Below are 21,189 nucleotides of genomic sequence, written 5' to 3'. Positions count from 1 at the left end.
TGTTTCTGTAACCTGTTGGCTTCTGATCTGAAATTTCTGAAAAATGATTGCAGATATTAACTATGAAATTTGGTCTACATGAGAAAATGGAGCAATTGTTGATTATCTTGTAGCTAAACAATGTGACATCTGAAACACTAAACAGCATTGCAGCCTCAGAAAATAAATATCCGACAGCTAATCCTAACCAGTTAAACTAAATATGACAATGAATCCAATTTAAAGACCTTAAACTAATAAATCCAATCAGACTGGCTAAATTCTCACCATCCTGAATCTGAATCAGTCGGCATGCAGTCAAAATCAGGAGAGTAACATCAGATGAAAGTCCAGGAAAACCTGGATTTTCTGATGACTCTGTTACCAGCACCTGGTGAATTTCTTTTCAATTGTGACTACAGAATTAGCTGTTCACCTGAAAATAGCTGACCACTTAGCTATCAGGCTAGACAAAGTGAGTTCCACCATTCACCTTGAGCCCCCATGTATTGTGAGGAAGAATTATAACCAGGTGGATAGCGTGCTATAGCTGTATTAATTCATTAAACATACTCCACTGCATATAATCAAGGGAAGAAATGCAACAAATGCAAATTCTTTATCTGCCAAAAAAAAACATAAAGATCAAAGTTTTGGCGATTTTAAAAATTAAAGGGTACATTTTAGTCCAAAATTAGGAAACTTGAATAATTTCCATTGTGCCACATGTAAATTCAGAGAAAAATCATACAAGTTGAGCTCCAAGAATAGATACTAATTATTACAGCACAAAACTTCCAGCTCATATTCCTTTATGTCCATGATAGGCCAGAAGTCAGCACTTCCCACCTATCTTCTCTTTTTTACATGGGGCAGCACTATGTTATGAAACTGCTCAAATGTACCAATATACTACTTCTGTAATGGTGTGAGCTACAAATTTATGGACCGTCCCTTGGCTGAGCTTATATGCTACTTGCACTGTCTGGAGCGGAATTTCTCCTCTGATAAGAGTGACACCATAAGATGCTCTAGCCTGACAGCACCAGGACCGGGTCGAAGAATCGTGGTGTTACCCACAACTAGGCATGGATCGCTCCCATTCTCTCTGCTCCCCACACACCAACCTCCTGGCACAAGCATCCCAGGGCCACGAGACAACAGATCGGCATCTATCTTGTCGAGTACAGGATCACCCTTAGGGAACTTGCGAGCAAATGGAGCATTACTGTCAATCATGCCTTTCATGTGCTTCATGGTGAGATAGTGAGGGTGTTGCTTCGGCGGGTTGTCCCATGATATGAAATGAAGGTCGTGGTTGACAGTGGTGTTGCGGAATTCCTGTGCATTGCAGATGACTGTGTGGAAGTAACCTTCTGGGGAGGAGAGGAAGTTGGCATAGTACATGAGAACAGTTCGTGGAAGGTTATCCCAGCCCCATATGCAGTAGTCGATGAAGGAACGGGAAAGTGCCATCCACGCAGAACCTGCAATGGGACCAAACAGAAGATTTACTTCATGAATTGACAATTTTTTGGTACAGATGGTGGTTTTGCAAGTGAACATATTATTTATCAGTAATAATGAACAATATTTTTAGGTAAGTGCCAGACCAGACCCTTATTTCTCTACCCACTCTTCATAGCAGAACAACTAAATCCATTGCGGACCTAAAACAGTGTATGCATCTCTTTTTTCTCCTGCTCGTTTCTTAAACACGTTCAGATAGCCTCCACTAGTACCAGCAGTTTTTTGGCACCAATTTTCTAATATAATGGCATTCAGAATGACATAAAATCTCTTTACATGTCCAACTTAACTGGCACCTCAAAATATGGACAAACTTGGTCACACATAATGTTTCATGAAGATCTAAGACTTCCCAACATACTAATTCCAAGCAACCAATTACTCATAATTCATTGATCCTACCACTAGTTATCGGTAATTTAATTAAGCAATAAATTAAGGGGCTGTATAGATGCCCGGCTACCGTATCTGCATATATATCCCACATAGGCTGGAATTAGTTGACAAGAGGTAAAATCAAGAGAAAGATGAGAGATCAAGAAGCCCACTTATCTTGTAATCCCAGAAGTTTTCAGAAACAGCAATTCAACTAAAAGGAATCCTCCAGTAAACAAAATTTCTAAGTTAATAATATGATGCTTAATGGAGATAGAACCATCATAAAATGGAATATTGATCTTTGCTCTATTAGGAAACAGGAGCTTAAAGACTGACTACATTGATCAAAGAGTTTGGAAGAAGATTAAAACGCTGAGGCCTCATTCTCAATCAAGGATTGGGAGCAATTTCATGATACTTACGCTTGAAATATAGGAAGTCAAAAGGTGAACAAGCTCTTCTTAAGGCCTCCTATAATGGGCAGCTGAAAAGGTATAACATCATAAAGTCAAGGATTTGGCTTCAACCCTGGTGTTCTCAAGAATTTGTTGGGACAAAGATGATAACACTTTGTATCATCACTATAGTAAAGATAGCCGCACAGAGAGGGTAGAGCACTCTTAAGATTTGCCAGGCTGCCTTGAGACAAATGAAAAGCTATTTGAGCAACTACTAATGTCTCATTGAAACTAGGAATCATCAGATTTGCTGCAGAAATAGAATTTAGCGCGCACACACACAAACACACAGAGAGAGAGAGAGAGAGAGATTCAAATTCAAAAATTAAACAGTCTATTTAGGGAAATTTTGAATTCTGTGCTGGAAACTTAAGTTATTGCATCTAATAAGGGTTAACGTCATACTCGAAATTTTCTTTCAAGCATCATTATGCCAAATACCCATAAGACATCTCTCTTTTTCTTTTTTTATGGTTGCATGTGTGTGGTTTTTTCTTCTTTTTTTTTTGTTGTTGGGGGGGGGGGGGGGGGGGGGGTGGGTTGGACATCTCCACTTGAGATATCATTGAAATAATCTATGACAGTACAACTTGACAGGACACAGGAAAACTGAGCTTCTTGGAGCAATAAATGGGATGTTAAACCAAACTATTGATCTGATGCGATGGATATGCATCATGAATATTGAAAGGAAAAACGCGCTGCTAGTGAAAAGGTAGTAGAAAACATCAAAGAAAATATCAGCCCACAGTTAGAAATTAGTTTCTCATAAGTTAATAAATTTCTAGAGCTAGTTTTAGAAATCTCGGCATGATGAGGAGTTATGGGTCTAATATTTTTCTAGATAAGGCAAGTAATTCAGAATTCATGCAAAATGGTCAAGAAATGCTAAACCAAATTTAGAGAAAAGAAAAACTGCTTTATAATCACTTCCTTGTAATAAAGGGTTCTGATGAAGAAAGCCCAAGGATGCTAAACACAATATAACACTCTTAGGTGAGTCAATTAGTAATTAATAAGCAAGAGTTAAGAAGAGATTGATCATGAGATGCTCCTAACACAATATATAATACTTGCAAGCAACAAACTGATACAAATATTAAAAACACAACTTGTAGCAAGACTTAGGTATAGCATTTTTGAGTTTGACCAAACTTTGCTACATTTAACAATTGCAAGCTGACGTATGATGGAAGAAGAAAGAGATAGAGAGAGGAGGAGAAGAAGAAGAAGAGGAGGATAAGACAAAGGGAGAAGGTAACTCCATATTCCATGATTTCTCAATAATGCAAATTGAATTCTTCATTAACATAGCCATGGATTTATATAGACATCCCAAAACCCTAATAAGATAAATCCTAGAGTCCACATAAAAATAAAATTATAGAGTCCAAATACAATTCTAGAATCCACATAAATTTTTTTCCTAATTTCTATATTTGCACCTAACATAACTGCACCTATATTCCTTATTAATGGACAGTCCTCCGTCACAAGCACAATCATTAGCTTCAGAGATTATCAGAATTATCCTGACAATGATAAGGAAAACAATCTCCTATGTACAAAGAAGTTATATAAGCAGGCAGCAAAATGACTAATTTGACAAACCTAAAAATAGGAATAACAAAAACAAGGAGTACTTACAGTACAATTCATCTTTGAAATAACTAGTTAACTTCAACCTGGCATAGCTATAACTCCAAACAGAAGAGTGATATTCAAAGAGCATGAGCTCTTCAAAGGTGTTTTAAGCATGTGATATGGCTCCTTATTGTGGAGCCCCTCTAGATTCTCATTTTAACTAATTTCTCGAAGTGTGTTGATAAACTTGATAAATCAGTAGTTTCAAAATGCAAATTTTGCTTGGACCATGCCCCAATACATACCAAGCCTAAGGAAGTTGGTTGTGAGAAAAAAGTTTACGGTTTCTCAAACTTTGCCCTGTAGAACAGTATCTCACATTTATCTGAATTAACAAGCCATGGATGACTTCAAATTTTGGGGGATTAATGCAAGGTGAAGGTACCTTGCCATTTGTGATTCCATAATTTGGATATTTTACATTAAGTGAGCAATAAAAATTTCCAAATAGATCATTTTTGATATATCATATAAGTTTTAAGTTGTCGAGTTATTTCCTTGGGTAAATCTCATATTGTTGATCAATGGGAGCTTCCTAGTTGATATAAAAAAAAGGCAAGATTACTATAAAAAAAGACCTATCTTGGTGCCAATTTTGTCCTGAGCATTTTGTTGCACTTAGCCCTCTAACATCATAATTGGTTCAACATCACGTTGCTATAAACAATCTTATTCTTTTACATGAAATTCCACAGGAGTTATATATGTATAGGAAATTATTTTGTTTTGTGCTTGACATTATATGTATTGTAAGCACAAAAAATACTTGCTTTATCTTGCCCTCTAAACTCTATGATGTTTATCTTATAATCCAACTAACCATGGTGGTGAAAAATTGCAAGCAATGCCTTGACTTTAATTTCATCAACACCTAAGTGTACAATTGATTGGATGCAGCATCATGGGACTTAGTGTGTATGTGCTATCTTTCAAAATCGACCACCACTTCGATTACATAAAACGTGAGTATTTATTCAACATTTTGGTGAAAGTGCGAAACCATGACATAACGCAAAATATGTGTCATATGACAGTTTTATTAACATAGGAACATGATACACATGATGGATATGCTGTGCAGGAACATTTCAATTAGCAATTTAGTATTAACCCATATCATCTAACAACTACTGTGTGACATATAATATGATGCCAAATATGTCCATGAACCAAGCTGGAAATTTAACCTTATAGGTCCAATTGATAAATTAATGGCATTTCAAGCTTGCCACAGAATGAAGAATATTCCTGTGAAGCCTTCCAAGGTTTTATGCCTTTCTAATAACTTCCTACAGTTAATGGTTGCATAAATTCCCATGCTAGATTTTTTTTTTTTTCCGATGGAAAATGCTAGAAACTTAAACTAAGATTTTTACATAGTCAAATAGTTGGTTACATTTAAGAACTCAATGTTACTCTTTTTCCCTTTAAAATTTGTGCACATATAGACATAGATGTCTCTCGTGGATATGCCTATAGATAGACATGTCATAGAAGGAAGGGGGAAAATTTTTTGCCAATAAAATTATCTTCCTTGACCAAGGAAAAAAAAGCTTTGCGAGTGTTACCTTGTAAGGATCCCTACTAGGCTCATTCCAAGAGATCATGACCCATAATCCTTGGGGTCTTTTAACATGTATCCCCCATTTTCCTCCAATTCTAGCATCATGTTAAGTATCAAAGCTTAGGTGATGGCCAATCACTGTTGGCATGGACTATGTATTGGAGAAGCTGATTTATGAATGCGACTTCTGTGAGGTCAAATTGGAAAGAAATATAATATGTATAACAAAATCTAGCATGCTATGAAGCTACTATACGTGATAAACCTCATTTGTCTCACATATGAAATATTAAGCAATGTTAAGGAAGAGATCAACCTCTTCATCATGTTTACACTTAGGCAAAACAAGAAAGGGCTTTGATGTAGATTAATATGATATCATCATTAGTGAAAGTCGAGATTTGTTTTCCCTCCTCTATAAGTTGGGTTTAATTATAACTGCAAAAAGTTGCAAATAGCTGCTGGATAAGAAGAGCTAAATTCCATAATATATTTAACGAGAAGGGAGAAAAAAAACCATCAAGAAATGATGGATTGATCCAATTACCAACTAAGAAAAGGAGAACCTAGAAGTTAGACATACATTGCTATCAGAACTAGCTTCTTAAATATCACAAAACCAATATTAAAATGCATGCGCCACTTGAATTCGGGAAAATGTCATGATTACGGTTGCATATACCCCACAGATACCAAATTCTAGGCTGCACAGCATCATATATTGGAGATCTATAAAAGCATTCTGAAAAGGCTAAAAACTTGCTCTAATATAGCTTAGAATTCTCTTAGTTGAATCAAGAATATCTAGGTGGTCAGGGATTTCGAAACTCTCTTTCTGTGCCAGACTTCTAAATACACATAGCAATAGAAACTATATATATATTTCACATTTCCATAGCAATCTGTTCAGCGAAAGTTTTAAGCTTGGCAGAGGATGCCAGCCAGATCAAAACTGTTCATCTGAGATAACTGATATAAGTTAACCTCATTAATTGACCAATAAAACAAACATTCCGGATTTACTAAAAGAGCAACAGAAAAATCCCTTACCTGTGAACAGCTTGAATGCAGTCGGCACGCTCCTCCTCTGTGGAATCCAAAAGACATCAGCTTTCTTCAACATGTACAACCCCGGATCAATAATAATCGGCTTCGCTCTATGAAACCTGCAGTTAAGACACTATCAAAAGAATCCTAAAAATCCAAACCTTTCCCCGATTCTAAGAGCACCGAGTTCAAAAACTAGATAAAAGAGCGTAGTTCGCGTACTCCTTCCACCCAATGTTGCTGGTATGATCGATAAAGTTGAGATCCCGCGGCAGGTAGGAGAAGGTGTGCAGCAGATCTAAGAATCCCAAACAAATAAAGGGGAGATTTTTCCACCAAAAGATGAGATTTTTCCTTCAAATTCATCAAATTGGAGTCGAAAGAAAAGCAAAAGCAATAATTGATTACCGTCTTGCGTGACGAGGGGGTAATCGGTGGCGCTGAGATTAATGAACCAGTCCCAATCGCCGCCCTCCCTGAGGAGGACGGCGGCGGCGTGGAGGGTGTTGGCGACCATGGTGGGACCGCGGTAGGTGACAAGATTGGCTTTTGTGATCATCTTAACATTACCGACGGCGGAGAAGACGGGGTGGCGCGCGATGAAGTCGTGGAGGTCCTGGCGCTCGTCGAGGGGGGCCTCGAGGTCGAGGTGGACGACGTAGCGGTTGGTGGGATGGTAGAGGGCAAGGAGGGTGCGCTTGAGGGAGTTGCCGTCGCCGACGGAGCCGGAGACGAGGTAGGCGAGGCGGGGCGGCGGGGGTAGGGCGGAGGGTGGGGCGGGGTGGAGCTTGGACTCGACGAAGACGGGGGCGTAGAAGGCGGCAAAGGGGTTGGAAGCGGAGGGGGAGGAGAGGAAGGAGGAAGGGAGGAGGGAGAGTGGGAGGAGGGCGAGCGGGGCGTCGGGGGAGGAGAGAGTCGTCAGGAAGAGGAGGAGGAGGGAGACGGTGGAGCCGATCGCCAGAGGCACGATCCACTTCCTCTCCATGCTCGCTACCCGCACTCGCACCGAGTTTAATCTCTTTATCATCTTTCTCTCTCTCTCTCTCCCCCTCCCTCTATCTTCTCAAAAGAAACTCTCGACTTATTTTAACTTCTCTCAATTCTTCTTCCTCTCAGGGAGGGGGAGGGGGAGGGGAAGAACGAGGGGTTTCTTGGCAAGTCAGTAATGAGACGTTTTCTTTTGTTTGTTTCGTTGTTTTTTTTCGAAAAAAAAAACGGTCTTTGTACCCAAAAATAACACTCCTACTTTTCTTTCTTTTGTCGCTGATGTTTTAATATTTTCATATGGAGTGGGGATGGGTTGGATTGGCTTGGGAGACAATAATTTTACTTGGTCAGTCCATATCAGGGATGGGTTGGTTCGTAGAAACTTTTTTTTTTAATAAAATATTTTTTATAAAAAATTAATTTTTAAAAATATGATGTCTAAAAAATAATTTTAGTAAAAAAATAGTACATATAAAAGCAGGCATTTATTTTTCTAAAAAAATTATATGAAATAACTGTTATATGTTTAATAAATAGAATGTCTTATTTTGATAGCTTAAAGATAGTTTTTTTTAAAAAAATAATTTTTAAACCGTAAAAAAAAACTTTTCTATATTTTTATAATTTTTTTATAAAATATAAAAATTTTATTTATATAATTTTTTTTTCTTTGAAAATCTTGCGCAGAAGTTTTTCTTTATTTTATTTTATTTTTTTTTTTCTTTCTCTTCTCACATACCAAACGAGTCACGGTTTGTGATTAAAATTACTTGGTAATGTTTCCATACTAAAATAAAAACTTGGTGCCATTGAAAGCATAAATAATATGCCGTGGAGGGATGGAGGAAATCTTGGGAGGAGCCACGGTTTAATAGAGATGGGAGGACTGAAGATGGAAGGGGGGCAGGGACATTTAGTGAGCTTTTATGGCAGACTTACTGTGAATTGAAGGCGCCGATTTGGGTTAGGTTTGTAAGTTAGCTAGATTTCTCTGGCATTCCTCCAGGATTTAATGATTCGAGAACTGAGATGGACTGGTTCAACATGGAAAGTAGTAACTTGACGATTCAGTGGTTTGGAAGCGTGGGGGACCAGAAGTTGGGGAACCTACCGTACGGCCTGAACGGTATTTTAAAATTTTTGACAAGTGACTGTTGTACAACTTCAATCAATTTAATCCTGGCATTAATATTATAAGTTGTAATTAGCTTGGAGAATTGCAAGATTTTAAAAACAATAGTTTTGAGTTTAGGATTACCAGGTCAGGTAGTAGGTTGTATGGATGCAAATTAGGTGGGTGTGAGCAATGGGGCGTAAGCATGAAAGGCCGGCAATGGAGGGATCAGAGTCTAGATAAAAGCTTTTTTTTTTTTTGCTGGAATCAATAAAATTGTGCTTCATTGCTTGATTTTGTTAGCATGAGCCATGCATGTGTATAATAATACTTGACTCATAACCATCTTTGGCACAAGTTAAAACTTTCCCAGTTCCACTGGAGCCTGTGTGTGTGTCTATCTTTCTCCCTCTGCTTTTTTGGTCAAGTCTATTGGAGCCTCTTGAGTGTAATTCTTTTGATTTTTTTTTTTATATAATAAAAGGATGGGCTTCCCTCTCTTTTACTCAGAATTTTTTTTTTAAAAAAAAAATCCTGGTGGAGACTGGAGCTGTGCCAAAATGAAGCAAGGCGGCCAAGTTGGTTGGGATCTGGATACAGCTGAAGAGAACAAGAGACATCCCCATGCCATGATGCCAAAGACTGATGGGCATGGATTGGTGCTACAGCCTAGGCAACTGGATTCTTTTCATGGCCTTCCTCTCTGTGTGTGTGTGTGTGTGTGTGTGTGTGAGCAGTGTCATGAGTATATGCAGATAGCAAGACCAGCGAAGTTTAATATTGGAAGACAATAAATTCGGATCCACAAAAGATTCACAATATGGAAAAGCTTCTAACAGTTGTGCTCCGATGCAAAGGATGATGGAAGTACCATTTAGGCCTCAGTGTCAGGCACTTCTGTGCTTATTACTCACTAGCAACCTGTGCATGCTTGCTTCTACTGGAAAGAGAGAGAGAGGCAAAAAAAACTGTGCAGATTAGCAAGATTAGGAAAAAAAAAATTCATACTTCCCTATCGGTGCCCAAAAGCTCATCATATCATGCTGGAATTTAGATTAAATGAAGCTAACGTTCCATATAGATTATCATGAACAAATGCATTGAGTTACAATGGCAAAACCATCCACAAGAAGTCATCTGAAACTATGTGATATTTGTTCATATATAAAACATAATTTCGCCTGTACGCCCTACCTATCTCATAGCTATTTAAAAGCCACATACATAGCATCTACATGAGATGGTTCGCAGAAAGCCTGCCTTCGCTGGTCGCTTAAAAGCTAAAACTGAGAAGCAGCAAGAAGAGTGAAAGCACAAACATCACAGTTTTTCCTGGCAGATTCTCCAACCGTGATGCAGATGAGGAAGGACCAGGGGATGGAGTCCCAGTATCAGTTGTAGTCTCCTTCGAGCAGACATAATTACATCGGCTTGGCCGAACAACCCTATAGACTCCCTTTGTGGTCAAAAAGAAAATATCTTTGTTGTTATCCACACCAAATGAATATATATAGCCCAGTGATGGAAGGGGACTTCCAGCAACAGAGTCACAGGGAATAGGAGAATCCTTGGCACAGCTGAAAGGAAGCTTGGCGCTGCTGTAATTCCCACTACTTTCAGGGACCTCTGTACCTGCCCACATGATTATTGCATACAAGTCTGCATACAAGTACCTGAAATTCCATAGGCAGAACAGTGGGTCAACTAACCCAAATAAGGCTAGTATTATGTGTTCAAAATCACCTCTCACCTTCCATACATACACGGGTCTGTCATGGATCTGGAGACATAACCTCCGATGATCGATGCAGATCCCACACTTGTAATTATATCTGAGTGAGTATATCCCATAATAGGGAAGATGGGATTTATAGAGCTAAGTGATGTATTTCCTCCAGGAGTCGATGTCGGATGGAAAAGATCGGGTCCCTCATAAACACGCCATCCATAGTTTCCACCCTTTGTGATAAGATCTACTTCTTCGTATGTGTCCTATGATTATATAAATTGCATTCATTAGACTGATTAAAGAATTTAATGTACATTACTTATTGAAGAAGGTTCTAATAATTTAGCAAAACAACTTTGGACATGGAGATGCATATATATATATTTTACATCTAAGAAATATATTGACAAGGAAGCACCATCATATTTCATATCAAATGATGAAGTATAATAATGTAGACGAACGATGCAGTAAGCTATAATGCTTGAATACCAAAGGATGTCCTTTAAGATAACACAGAATGTGTATGAAAGATATATAAAATAGGACGAGAAACATAAATTTTAGGCAATTTTTTTAAGACTGCTTGTAATCTCATAACAGAGCAAACTGTGCATTCCTTTATTCCTTGTATTAAAAACATGCCCCTCCACGGAAATGATAATGTTATGAATGACCAATTGGTCCTAAGCAATGGTTGTTTCTGCAGAGAAAACAGTCTAAGGTCCACACCTAAGATATGATGAGTGGAAAAGTTGAACCTAGAAAGAGGTCTATGCCAAATTGCATCATTACCTTATGAATGTGGAATATGGACCACAAATTGTATCATTATTTATGAAAGTGGAATGTGGACATCAAAGTACATTTGGATGTACCACAGAATCATGAAAATTTGGTGATATTGCATGTTTATTTGAAATGGAGCTAATGATTATTTGGTCTATGGTTGTGTTTTAGAAATGTAAATAAAATTTTAACATTTTCAAATTGTATATGTCTACTTTTAGTAAAATTTTCCACGTTAAATGATCTACCACTCTACTTATCTTTTCCCTCTTCTAAAATCTCCTCAAAAAATTGAAAAACCTCTCCTAAAAAATTTTTAGTCATTACTTTCAAGATTTTTGTGATACTAGACTTACATAAATTAGTGGGAATGTATGTTAATCTGTTGAAGGACATTCTCACGAAGCAGTACAGAGTAGTAGCCATGTAAAAAGAGCATACTCTAGCATGCCAGTTGTATGTTTTTTTGCATGGCGTAGAATATATATTGTACCCATGCATGCATGCTGTGTTAGCACAATATCTAACGGTACAGGTGTTGTGCAGGTCCATGGTTCACATGAGCACAGCATACAATACTTTTTGCTCATATCTGATTGCTATTTACTCTGCTTTATTTTGAAGGTTGAGATACTGGAATTTACATGGATGAGCATGAAAATTATCGTATATCTAACATCAACCACATTATATTTTTATTTCTATCCTCACCACCTTGATGACCCTATTGCATGTGTACATGTATAAATATACCAGGCTGGTGCCTTGGTTGTGGATGATATATTTGCAATATTACCCCTAGTACTTTGTTATACTTTCCTCAACACATATAAGGACCTAACTTCAATAAGACAGCGAAATCTTGCAGTTGCTCATCAATGTTTTACAGCTTGAATTTAAGTATGCTAGAATCTACATGTTCTATAAGATGCGATGAAACATTATTTTATTTTATTTTTTCTTTACTCATTGGGAATACCATTTTCTTTTACCTCTTTTGTTATTACCACAGACAATTTTGTGTCAGAGAATCATTCATTTTTCTGCCTATTGTGAAATACTGCCTACACATGATCTTCTCTATTAATGTCCACATAAGAACCTAGTATGTCAAAAAAAAATCATAAGAACACATACACCACTATTTTAAATGGCTAAAATAATGATAACATTGCATACGACAAAAAAAAATATTAAACCATGCAGAAAGGTAGTATAAAAGATACCTCCCCGACATCAGCACAAAAAAAATAAGAAGGCCTTTCTGAATCAAAACTACAGCGCCATGGATTTCTTAGACCCAAGGCCCAAATCTCAGGCTGCAATTCACTATCATCGACGGATGGATTGTCCTTTGGAGTAGAGTAGTTTCCCCATAATCCACGGTCACTTATTTCCTTCTGACCTAAAATTATAAATTTAAGGTTAAAAAGGATAGTTTGGACAGTAGTAATTCAATACGTCTCCGTCAGTTTCCCACCTTAGAGAGTAGATGAAATGCTAATATACCAAATAGAAGAATGTGCATATGAGGACAATAATTATTAGGTAAATCAAATATTTACCATATATCAAACTGTTAAGGAGAAGGAATCAAATCGATTCTGATAGTAATTATTCAGCTGTAAGCAGTTTACAGTATTTCTTCAATAATAGGGGCATCTAACCAACAATTATACAATTAAAGGTTCTACATTCAAAAACATTTTATAAATTGTACCTCAATATTATAAAGCAAAAATAGTTGTCCGAAAAACTTTAGAAACAACAACAACGGGGTATTGCAAGACCTTTAACATGACCTGTCAGTCTCAATAAAGTGAAAAGATATTTTGGTGAGTGAGAAGGCCAACTATCATGTTTAGTCCTTAAAAAAGAAAAAAAAAATCAAAAGAGAATAATACTTTGTTACATTAAGTAATTTCAAAAATATGATCTTCTTAAGAGATAAGAAACATTCTAAAGATATCACTATTCATAGCAATCCTGAGAAAGGCATCCTTCATTCATAATGCAATGATTACAGTGGTCAAGTATATTTAACAACTACAGTATAGCCTTAACTTCTGTATTTCTATGATACATAGAGGTTTTCTTAGTTAGTCAATAGTTGTTCAAAAGATGCATAGTTCATATCACATTTTCATCAAGGCATTAGACTTGATTAGAGCTGATCATGGGCCTTCTGGCCCGCCCAGCCGTGCCTGAGAACTTTTAAAAATGGCTCGGCCTGGCCTGGCCCGTGTTTTATATATAAAGGTAGAAAAATACATCTAGTTTTAGAGAGCCCATTAAGCTATTGGGTCATTCTGGCCCATTTTCAGATTTCAAACAAAGAAAAAATCGGGCTTGTCGGATCGGGCCCGTCGGGTCGGGCCTGGGACCAGATTTATAAAGTTAGGTCGGGCCTGGACAAAAATTTAGGTCCGACAGTCGGGCCGGGCCGGGCCTGAGCATAGCCATCAGGCCTAATTTCTGCTGTAGAGCCCGGCCCGGCCTGGGTTTTGATCAGCTCTAGACTTGATGCATACCCTTCTAGTTTAAATCTTCTATCTATGATAATGCACCACTTGAAAATCTTCCCAGAATCCTGAACCCACACCTACTTCTTAAGCCCTTCCTTACTATAAGTATTTCTAAAGTATCCACTTCCCTGCACCCGCACCAACATTTGCTCCAGCAACCTCCCAAATCGGGCAACAAAGTGCATACCTCGAAGTAAAGCTCAAAATATGTTGAGGTTTATAAAAAACACAGTAAGAGGGATACATGCATCTCGTGGAGAAGCTTTTAAGTTGGCGCATGCCTTGTGCCTTGCTCTGCCAGAAGCAGACATGTCATGCATTGTACCAATGAAAGAACAAACTGAATCACTTCGTTCTTTTGTGTACATGATGCTTCCATGCAAAATTAAATGCCAAAGGTATAGGAGCATAGGTAACTGTTAACCATAAGCTTCAGAACTACATTAGGTCATAAAGATTCTAGAAGATAGTGTGTTTTCGGAAGTGTACAATATTTCTTTTTATTAAAAAATATAATTTTCCTAATACTCGCACAGAAGCACACCACTAGCACAACAACATGATGTCGATCTACTAGGACAATTGCACCTGACCTATATCAAGGTGTCAATGACTCATTGACCACTTGAGGGGCAAAATTTGTGTTTCTAAAGTCCAAGAGAAGTGATTAAGATACTAAATGAAAGCTAAAACATTTATAGAGATAAACTACGTTTGTAGGAGAAAAGAACCTAAAGACCTACACTCATGAATAGTCGCAAAAATTAGAAACCTTACAGTAGAAAATGTTCCCAAAACAGAAAAACAGTTTTCTGACATTTTCATCAGAGTAATTTTCATAATCATGCCTCATGGCCATATTGCTGAATTTCTGAAAAACCAGCAGTTAGCTCAAACATGCTGAATAATCTAATTTCTTCCTACTACATGCAATTTTTACCTGTGTAGAATCGTAACTTGACCTATCTTACCTCTACGAAGCTAATAAATTTCTTACCACATGTAAAGCATTGAAAAAGGCATCATCATTAGGCACAGCTTAAATAGATGATTCAATATTACATCAGATCCTAGGTTTCCGACTTCATTTACAGGGTTGTCTCCAAGGATTTAGGTCCTGCCGGAATGGGACAGTAACTCAGTATTGTACCGCTCTGACAGAAAAATGGGATTGGGATACGTGGGACACCAGTTCTCTCTTGAACTGGGATATCCCAACCGTTCAGGTCTGTCCCAGTTGTCGCAGTTGCATCCTAACACTTGGGACAAACAGGGATGCATTTTTTTTTTAATTCTTTCCTTTTCATTCTTATTGTTATTGACTATTTCAAATCCATCCCAACGATACCATCCCATCCCGGTACGGTACCACTGAAGGAGCAAACAGAGATGGGACCTAGTACCAGGCTTAAACCCCTGGCTGTATTTGTGTCAGTAAAGTATCTGTCATAAAAGCTACATTTGGCAACATTAGCATAGGCACATGCACAAACCTACAAGTGAAAATATTGCTGGCATGCAGAAAACTCAGCATGGGAAAACATGAGTGTTTGAATAACTATTTTACATAAACTTATTTATTCATTATTTATTTATTTTGCTAGACATGGTGGAGAGTGCCGCCACCCAGAGGTGAACTTTGGCACCTCTCAGGTGAGGAGAAGAGTGCCAAATGGCTAAGTTCAATTGACAAAATCAACCATAGCTTTATAGTTTATAGTTTATACAGATGTCATATTTTGAGTCTGTAAGATACATGTTTAATTCTTATAATTATAACATAAGAGATGAACCCTCTCTTGCATGTGTTTTATGTTTTTTAATTAATACAATTGCAAACATGAGTTCCTTTCAACTAGAAATCAGAAATTAACTTTTAAAAAATATTATGGAAAGACAATATCAGAAAAACTCAAATTTGATAGTTTGGTATGTTAACTAACATTTGCACATCATAACGTACTGGTAGAAATGTTGCGACAAGAAGTGAGTTGATATGTATTAGGTGCACTCATATCAACAACTCTAGAGACTGAAAATGTCGTACTTGTGAGACCATGCCAAGGTTAGTAACAAACTATAAACCTTGGAAGAGTAAAAACATATCTCTTAGGCACCTCAAATGTACAATTGTGAACATAGCAGGAAAAAAATCTAAAGACATTCTGAAGAATCAAGAATGCTGATTAGAGAAAATTTTAAAAATTAGAGAGGTGTGCCAGATACTTTTGAGTTCTTGTTCCGTCAAGACCAATACATCCTAGATACTGTTATGTCTAACAGTATGCAAAGAATTATAATCAACATGGTCATACACCATTTCATTCATTAACTATGCAGAGAGCCTTGGTATTCTTTCTTTTACTTTAGTGTTTGGATGAAGATACCCGTCTGCCACCATAAGGATTTTAACTATCCCATGCTTAACAAGCATCCCTATATGCTGAAAAAGATGAATAGTCTCATGTAAAAGCTTTGGCTGTAATTTTGTAGAAACTTCTCACTTTTCTCATATTCCACCTTTGGCTGTCAGTCTATAAGGGTGTCATGTTCTTATCTCCTTTTATCATTATCTGGAATTGTTTTCATTTACTTCAAGTAGTCATTCAACTCCTTGTTTTTTTTTTTTTCAAAAAAAAACAATGCCATTTCTAGCAGTAGAACTGTTATTTAGGCACTGAGTTGCTTGAGACTTGAAGACTGACATAAATTTCATCATGCCATTCCATTTACTAAAAATAACTAATAGATTAAGTATTAAAGCCATGAAAAAGGAAAATGAATTGATGTATGCACAAAGATCAAACTAATACCAACGATGGAGATTCCCCATGATATGTGACTGATTTAGCAGTTTATAATAAATACACAAAACAGTAAAACCATAAGAATGCATAGCCTTACTCGGTTTTTACTCCTAGGGACTAAGGCATTAACTGCATGGTAATAACCATCCAGTTAGAAATGCTATAAAAAGAGTGAGAAAGGAAAGCTTCACATATTACTTTTGTCCAGAGACTTACTTGGTATGTTATTTACGTCAAGCCGCATGATTTTTCCAAGCAAAGATTTTTTGTTCTGAGCAAAATTGAAAGGATCACCTTTATTCCCACCATCTCCCATCATAAAGTACAAATATCCATCTACAGGTCCAAAAAGGATCTGCCCTCCATGATGCGATGTAAATGGAAGCCCCATGGTAAAAATCCTTCTGACTTCAGATGGGTTGGCAGATGTTGCCTACAACGTGAAAAAAAGAGAAAACTCTAAACTAATTTTTTTTCTACAAGAATGATAAATAACAGTGAAAGATTAATAGTCCTTGGTCCCTCAGGGAATAATTGTTTACCGTGGAAGGTGTTGATGAGGAACCATTTGCAGTATATTCTGCAACAACACTTTGATATTGACATGGTTGGGCACCACTGTCAGAACCAAGCTTTGAGGGGTCACAGCCCACATCAGAATTACATGAACATCTTCCAGAACAGCTTGCTGATTGAACTTTATCACAATTGTATGAAACAAAAAAACGCCCATTGGTTGTAAAGTTTGGATGAAATGCCAGACTCATTAGTCCAACCTGAGTATCAAAATGAACTTCATCGGTCAAATCAAGAAAAGGGTTTGGTTCATCGATTTCCAATGTTCCTCCAGATCCTTGTTCTGGAACAGTTGCCAACCATATCTTCCCAGCTTGGGTAGCGAAGAAGATACGATTAGACCCATCAGGGTGAGCTACCATGTCAATGTAAGATCCATTTCCAATTCTCTCAAGACATAATCCTTTAGGAGTGGTTGAATTTGTTGTACTGTTAAATGAAACTGATTTACCATCAAAACATACTGACTCATCACCAGATGATCCTCCAAATGCCGTACAAAAGTCATTTTTGGATTGCCAGATATCAGTAAGTTTGGATGAAGAAACTGGTAGTCCAGCAAATGGAGAATTCCATATAGGTACATCTTTGCAAGTATCCCAGACCTGTGTACAGAAATCTGTTGTAGCTTCCTTGGACTGGGAAGAGTTTGTTGAAGCAGTAGAGTTGCACAAAACAGGAACCCCTTGAAGATTTTGTTTGATATTGAATAGCTCAGCTGAAAATGGATCGCATTTCTGCAAAAGAAAAGGGATCACAATATAAACATCTTCCAATTGATTAGATGCACGGAACTAAATACCGTTGGTTTGGTATACAATTGCTGACGTATTAGAGTACGTCAGATTGACAAAATTAACTTAACAACTTAAAAAACTAATTGATATACAACTACATCTTCCATGGATCTAGATGAATTCAGTTTTACTGGGAATATCATGTCCAGCTCAAAGAATCTGTGTTGAACATCTATCAGCAAGCAGATAAATGCAAATATGTAGAAACTTATTAAACATCTTTACTTCAGATTTAAAATAATGGTGGAAACTTAGACTCTTTAAACAATGAGTCAGCCCCATCCTAGTTACATCAGAAGTAGGCTTCTGTAGTTTTTGGACTCTTCAAAAAAACTTGGAGCGTCTGCAGTCAGACCCACACATGTGCACGCACACACACAAAAAGTGAAATACCACCTATCTTGCATCCTCAAGCTATTATCCCTTTGATTGTACTTAAGGCAGCAGACAATCTTATATATCATAGTTGGAGCCACCTTTCAGGGTCTATTTAAGCATTAACATCATAGTAGCATTATACTTTTCAACATAAACATCAAACAAGATCAAGAATGACATCAAGAATTGGTAAATCACTTATGAGTTACCTTTTCATCTTTTAGTATGTTTTAGTTTACAATATTAAAAAATTATAATTCATATATATAAACCTAGTTAAGATTTTCCTTCTCCATCATTCTCCATATCACCTTTTGTCCCTCCTGCAAAAATTAGAGACATGAATTTGTAGCTGGCTCCATCTTTTGCATTTCTTTTCATGCAATACAGAATGAATCTCAAAATTATCAACTTGGCAAGAGGACTCTAGCTTTCTTATGTATAAGCCTCGAAAGCATTTAAAATAGATTTCTAAGTTTCAGATGTTATTGTTGAAGAAATGTTGAACCGTACTAGATTTACCGTTTGGCAAATCTGCTAACTATGCTCACCCTTCTTACATCATCTGTCAGCAAATGCTATATATAAGTAATAACAGCATCAAAGATCTAAATGTTTTGCGGATCTGAGTTCTTTCTCATGAGTCTCACAAAACTGACTAAAGACTGTCTTGATAAAGAAAAATCTCAAATTTCAGCATTGAAAAAGAAAGTAACACATGAGCACAGTAGGATGGAAAATACAATAATAATGTAACCACAGTCCGACATGGGTAGGCAAGGTGAAGACCTTGTAGATTCAAATAGATCAGTAAAATTTGTTAGTGATGGTATTGCTTACTCTCGTTACCAAAAGGAAATTTAAGACAAATGAACTTTAAACAGGATTCATAAGTAACAATAATAAGAATATTGCATAATCTAAAATTTCCTCCAGCACCTCAATTCCAACCAATCAAAGCAAAGACATATGCTCCGTTGGTACAAAAACTTAGTCCAACAATGCTCGACCTTTGTCTTAATGACAAAGAATAAATTAATGCAGCTGATGAATGAATCCCAATCTTTAGACATCTATTTCATCTGAGGTCCATGTTAATCAACCCAGCCATTAATACAACTCCAAGCCATCTTAAAATAGCAATTCAAAAAACGAAAGCAGCTACAAGTCATTCAAATTAGCTACAAGTTCATTTCAATCAAAAAGTCAAGAAATCGCCTTCATCCAATTAGAACTCCGAGTTTACCGTGCAGAGGATGGACTTGACGACCGCGGCGCAAGCCGAGTCCGAGATGTTCAGGGACTTGAACTGCTTCTCGAGCGCCGAGTCATCCGTGGCGTTGCAGCAGCTGCTCCCATTGTAAGAGCAGAAGCTCAGCGGCTTCTTCAGCGTCACCGGCGCCCCTTTCCCCCCACACAAAACAAAAACGGAACCAAACCGTTAATCATCCACTCCAAACCCAGTGGAGAATAACGAAAAGATAGCAGGATAGAAGAGCAAGAAGAATAAGGAAGAAACCCACTGGAATCGGTGCACAAGGGGAGAGCGGAATAGCCCGGAATAAGGAGGAAGAATAGGAGGAGGAGAAGGGAACTCATCGTCGCCGCTTTTCTCAGCTCGGCCCAAACGAGAGGCTACTCCGACCCTCTGTCGGGCCTAAAAAGATAAGAGAGAGCAGGTTTTCTGAAAGGGTAGAAGAGGAGAAGAAGATATCCATGGCCCAATAGGTTTGACCAAAGCACCGGCAGCAAAGATGTAAATAAAAATAAAAAGAGAAGACAACGTGCTTCTTGTGGGCGCGCATTGGTAGAGAGACATGGGAAGGAGGGAAGGGGAGAGAGAGAGAGAGAGAGAGAGAGAGATGGCATTAAAAATTTAAAATTTGGTAGTGATGGGTGGGTGACAGGCAATGGGGATCATTTCATTAAATTCGGAAACATATCAAGATGAAGCCGAAGTGGGTCATCGGGAGCTGGGGACAAGTTTGACTCTGATGGGTTCATCGCATCGAACGAACGGTGGAGATGGGGACCGCGGTGGCACGGCGCCAGTCCACTTGGTTAGCAATAGATATGAAAAGGACACCAGTGGGACGGTGAGGGTGACAGAAAAAAGCAGAGGATCTGAATGGAAAACAAAGCGTTAGTTGGGAGGTAAACGAGATTGGCGTTTGTTATGGTCATTCACAAGAAGTCGGCGTTTGTTTCTGATTGACTCTATGGGGGTGCAGCAAGATGGATGGAGCAGGACTGAGGTTGTATCTTTCACTCCAAAGAAGGATTCATTTTCTTTTGCACAAATCCATCGTTAGATTGGGCAACAGCTGGTTTGAGAGCTGTTTAGATGGATGAACGAGAAAATTCAGAATGCTTTAATATGTCTGCAAGAAGCTATCCAATATTGATGCCGTGAAAAAAAATCAATTATTCTTTTGTATGAAAGATGCAATTTGAACTTGATGGAGCAAGCCAGTCTAGCCAAAACTTTAACTATTTTGCAACTACAGCAAGCTTCAATCACTATAATACAAATTTAAGCTGTTAAGGAAGACATCTTAAATGAGGGCGAGTCTAGATTGGGTTCTACTAGCAAGCAGATATTAGGCTCGAGCCGCCCTGGAGCGTGGGGACATTTTGCATTATTATAATTGCAATTTCAGCCTCTGAAAATAATAAGGCAATGTTGGATACCAAAGAAATGTAGAGAATTTACTAAAGTTGAAGAATAGATTAAAATAATTAAAATTTTGAAATAAATTAATGAAATAGAAAATTAATATCCACTATTCCTGTAAAAATAAGTTTTGAAAAAATCAAGAACGATAAATAATAGTGACAAGCACAACCAACAACTAGACACGATTTGACTTTTTAATGCACAAGTTTT

General features: G+C 37.6%; 2 protein-coding genes across 2 annotated transcripts; both read right to left on the bottom strand.

Annotated features, from left to right (window-relative positions):
• Nucleotides 1–618: 618 nt before the first annotated feature.
• On the bottom strand, nt 619–7,846 carry LOC103720674 (beta-glucuronosyltransferase GlcAT14B-like). Its single transcript, XM_008810500.5, has 4 exons — nt 7,009–7,846; nt 6,823–6,898; nt 6,604–6,719; nt 619–1,466 (listed from the first exon to the last, which is right to left on the bottom strand). Exons 1-4 carry the CDS (start codon nt 7,625–7,627, stop codon nt 952–954), a joined length of 1,326 nt encoding a protein of 441 aa, XP_008808722.1. The 5' UTR covers nt 7,628–7,846; the 3' UTR covers nt 619–951.
• A 1,910-nt stretch (nt 7,847–9,756) lies between these two features.
• Nucleotides 9,757–20,187, bottom strand: LOC103720676 (HIPL1 protein). The gene is made up of 7 exons (XM_008810503.6): nt 19,826–20,187; nt 19,549–19,706; nt 17,094–17,864; nt 16,768–16,984; nt 12,446–12,624; nt 10,452–10,693; nt 9,757–10,374 (listed from the first exon to the last, which is right to left on the bottom strand). The coding sequence occupies exons 1-7, from the start codon at nt 19,899–19,901 to the stop codon at nt 9,975–9,977; spliced, it is 2,043 nt and encodes a 680-aa protein (XP_008808725.3). The 5' UTR covers nt 19,902–20,187; the 3' UTR covers nt 9,757–9,974.
• Nucleotides 20,188–21,189: the final 1,002 nt, after the last annotated feature.

This window comes from Phoenix dactylifera, chromosome 1 (genome assembly GCF_051530095.1).
Source record: "Phoenix dactylifera cultivar Ajwa chromosome 1, Ajwa_hap1_PhDact_Kaust_v1.1, whole genome shotgun sequence".
Taxonomy (NCBI): domain Eukaryota; kingdom Viridiplantae; phylum Streptophyta; class Magnoliopsida; order Arecales; family Arecaceae; genus Phoenix; species Phoenix dactylifera.
This window is presented reverse-complemented; position numbering and strand designations above follow the sequence as displayed.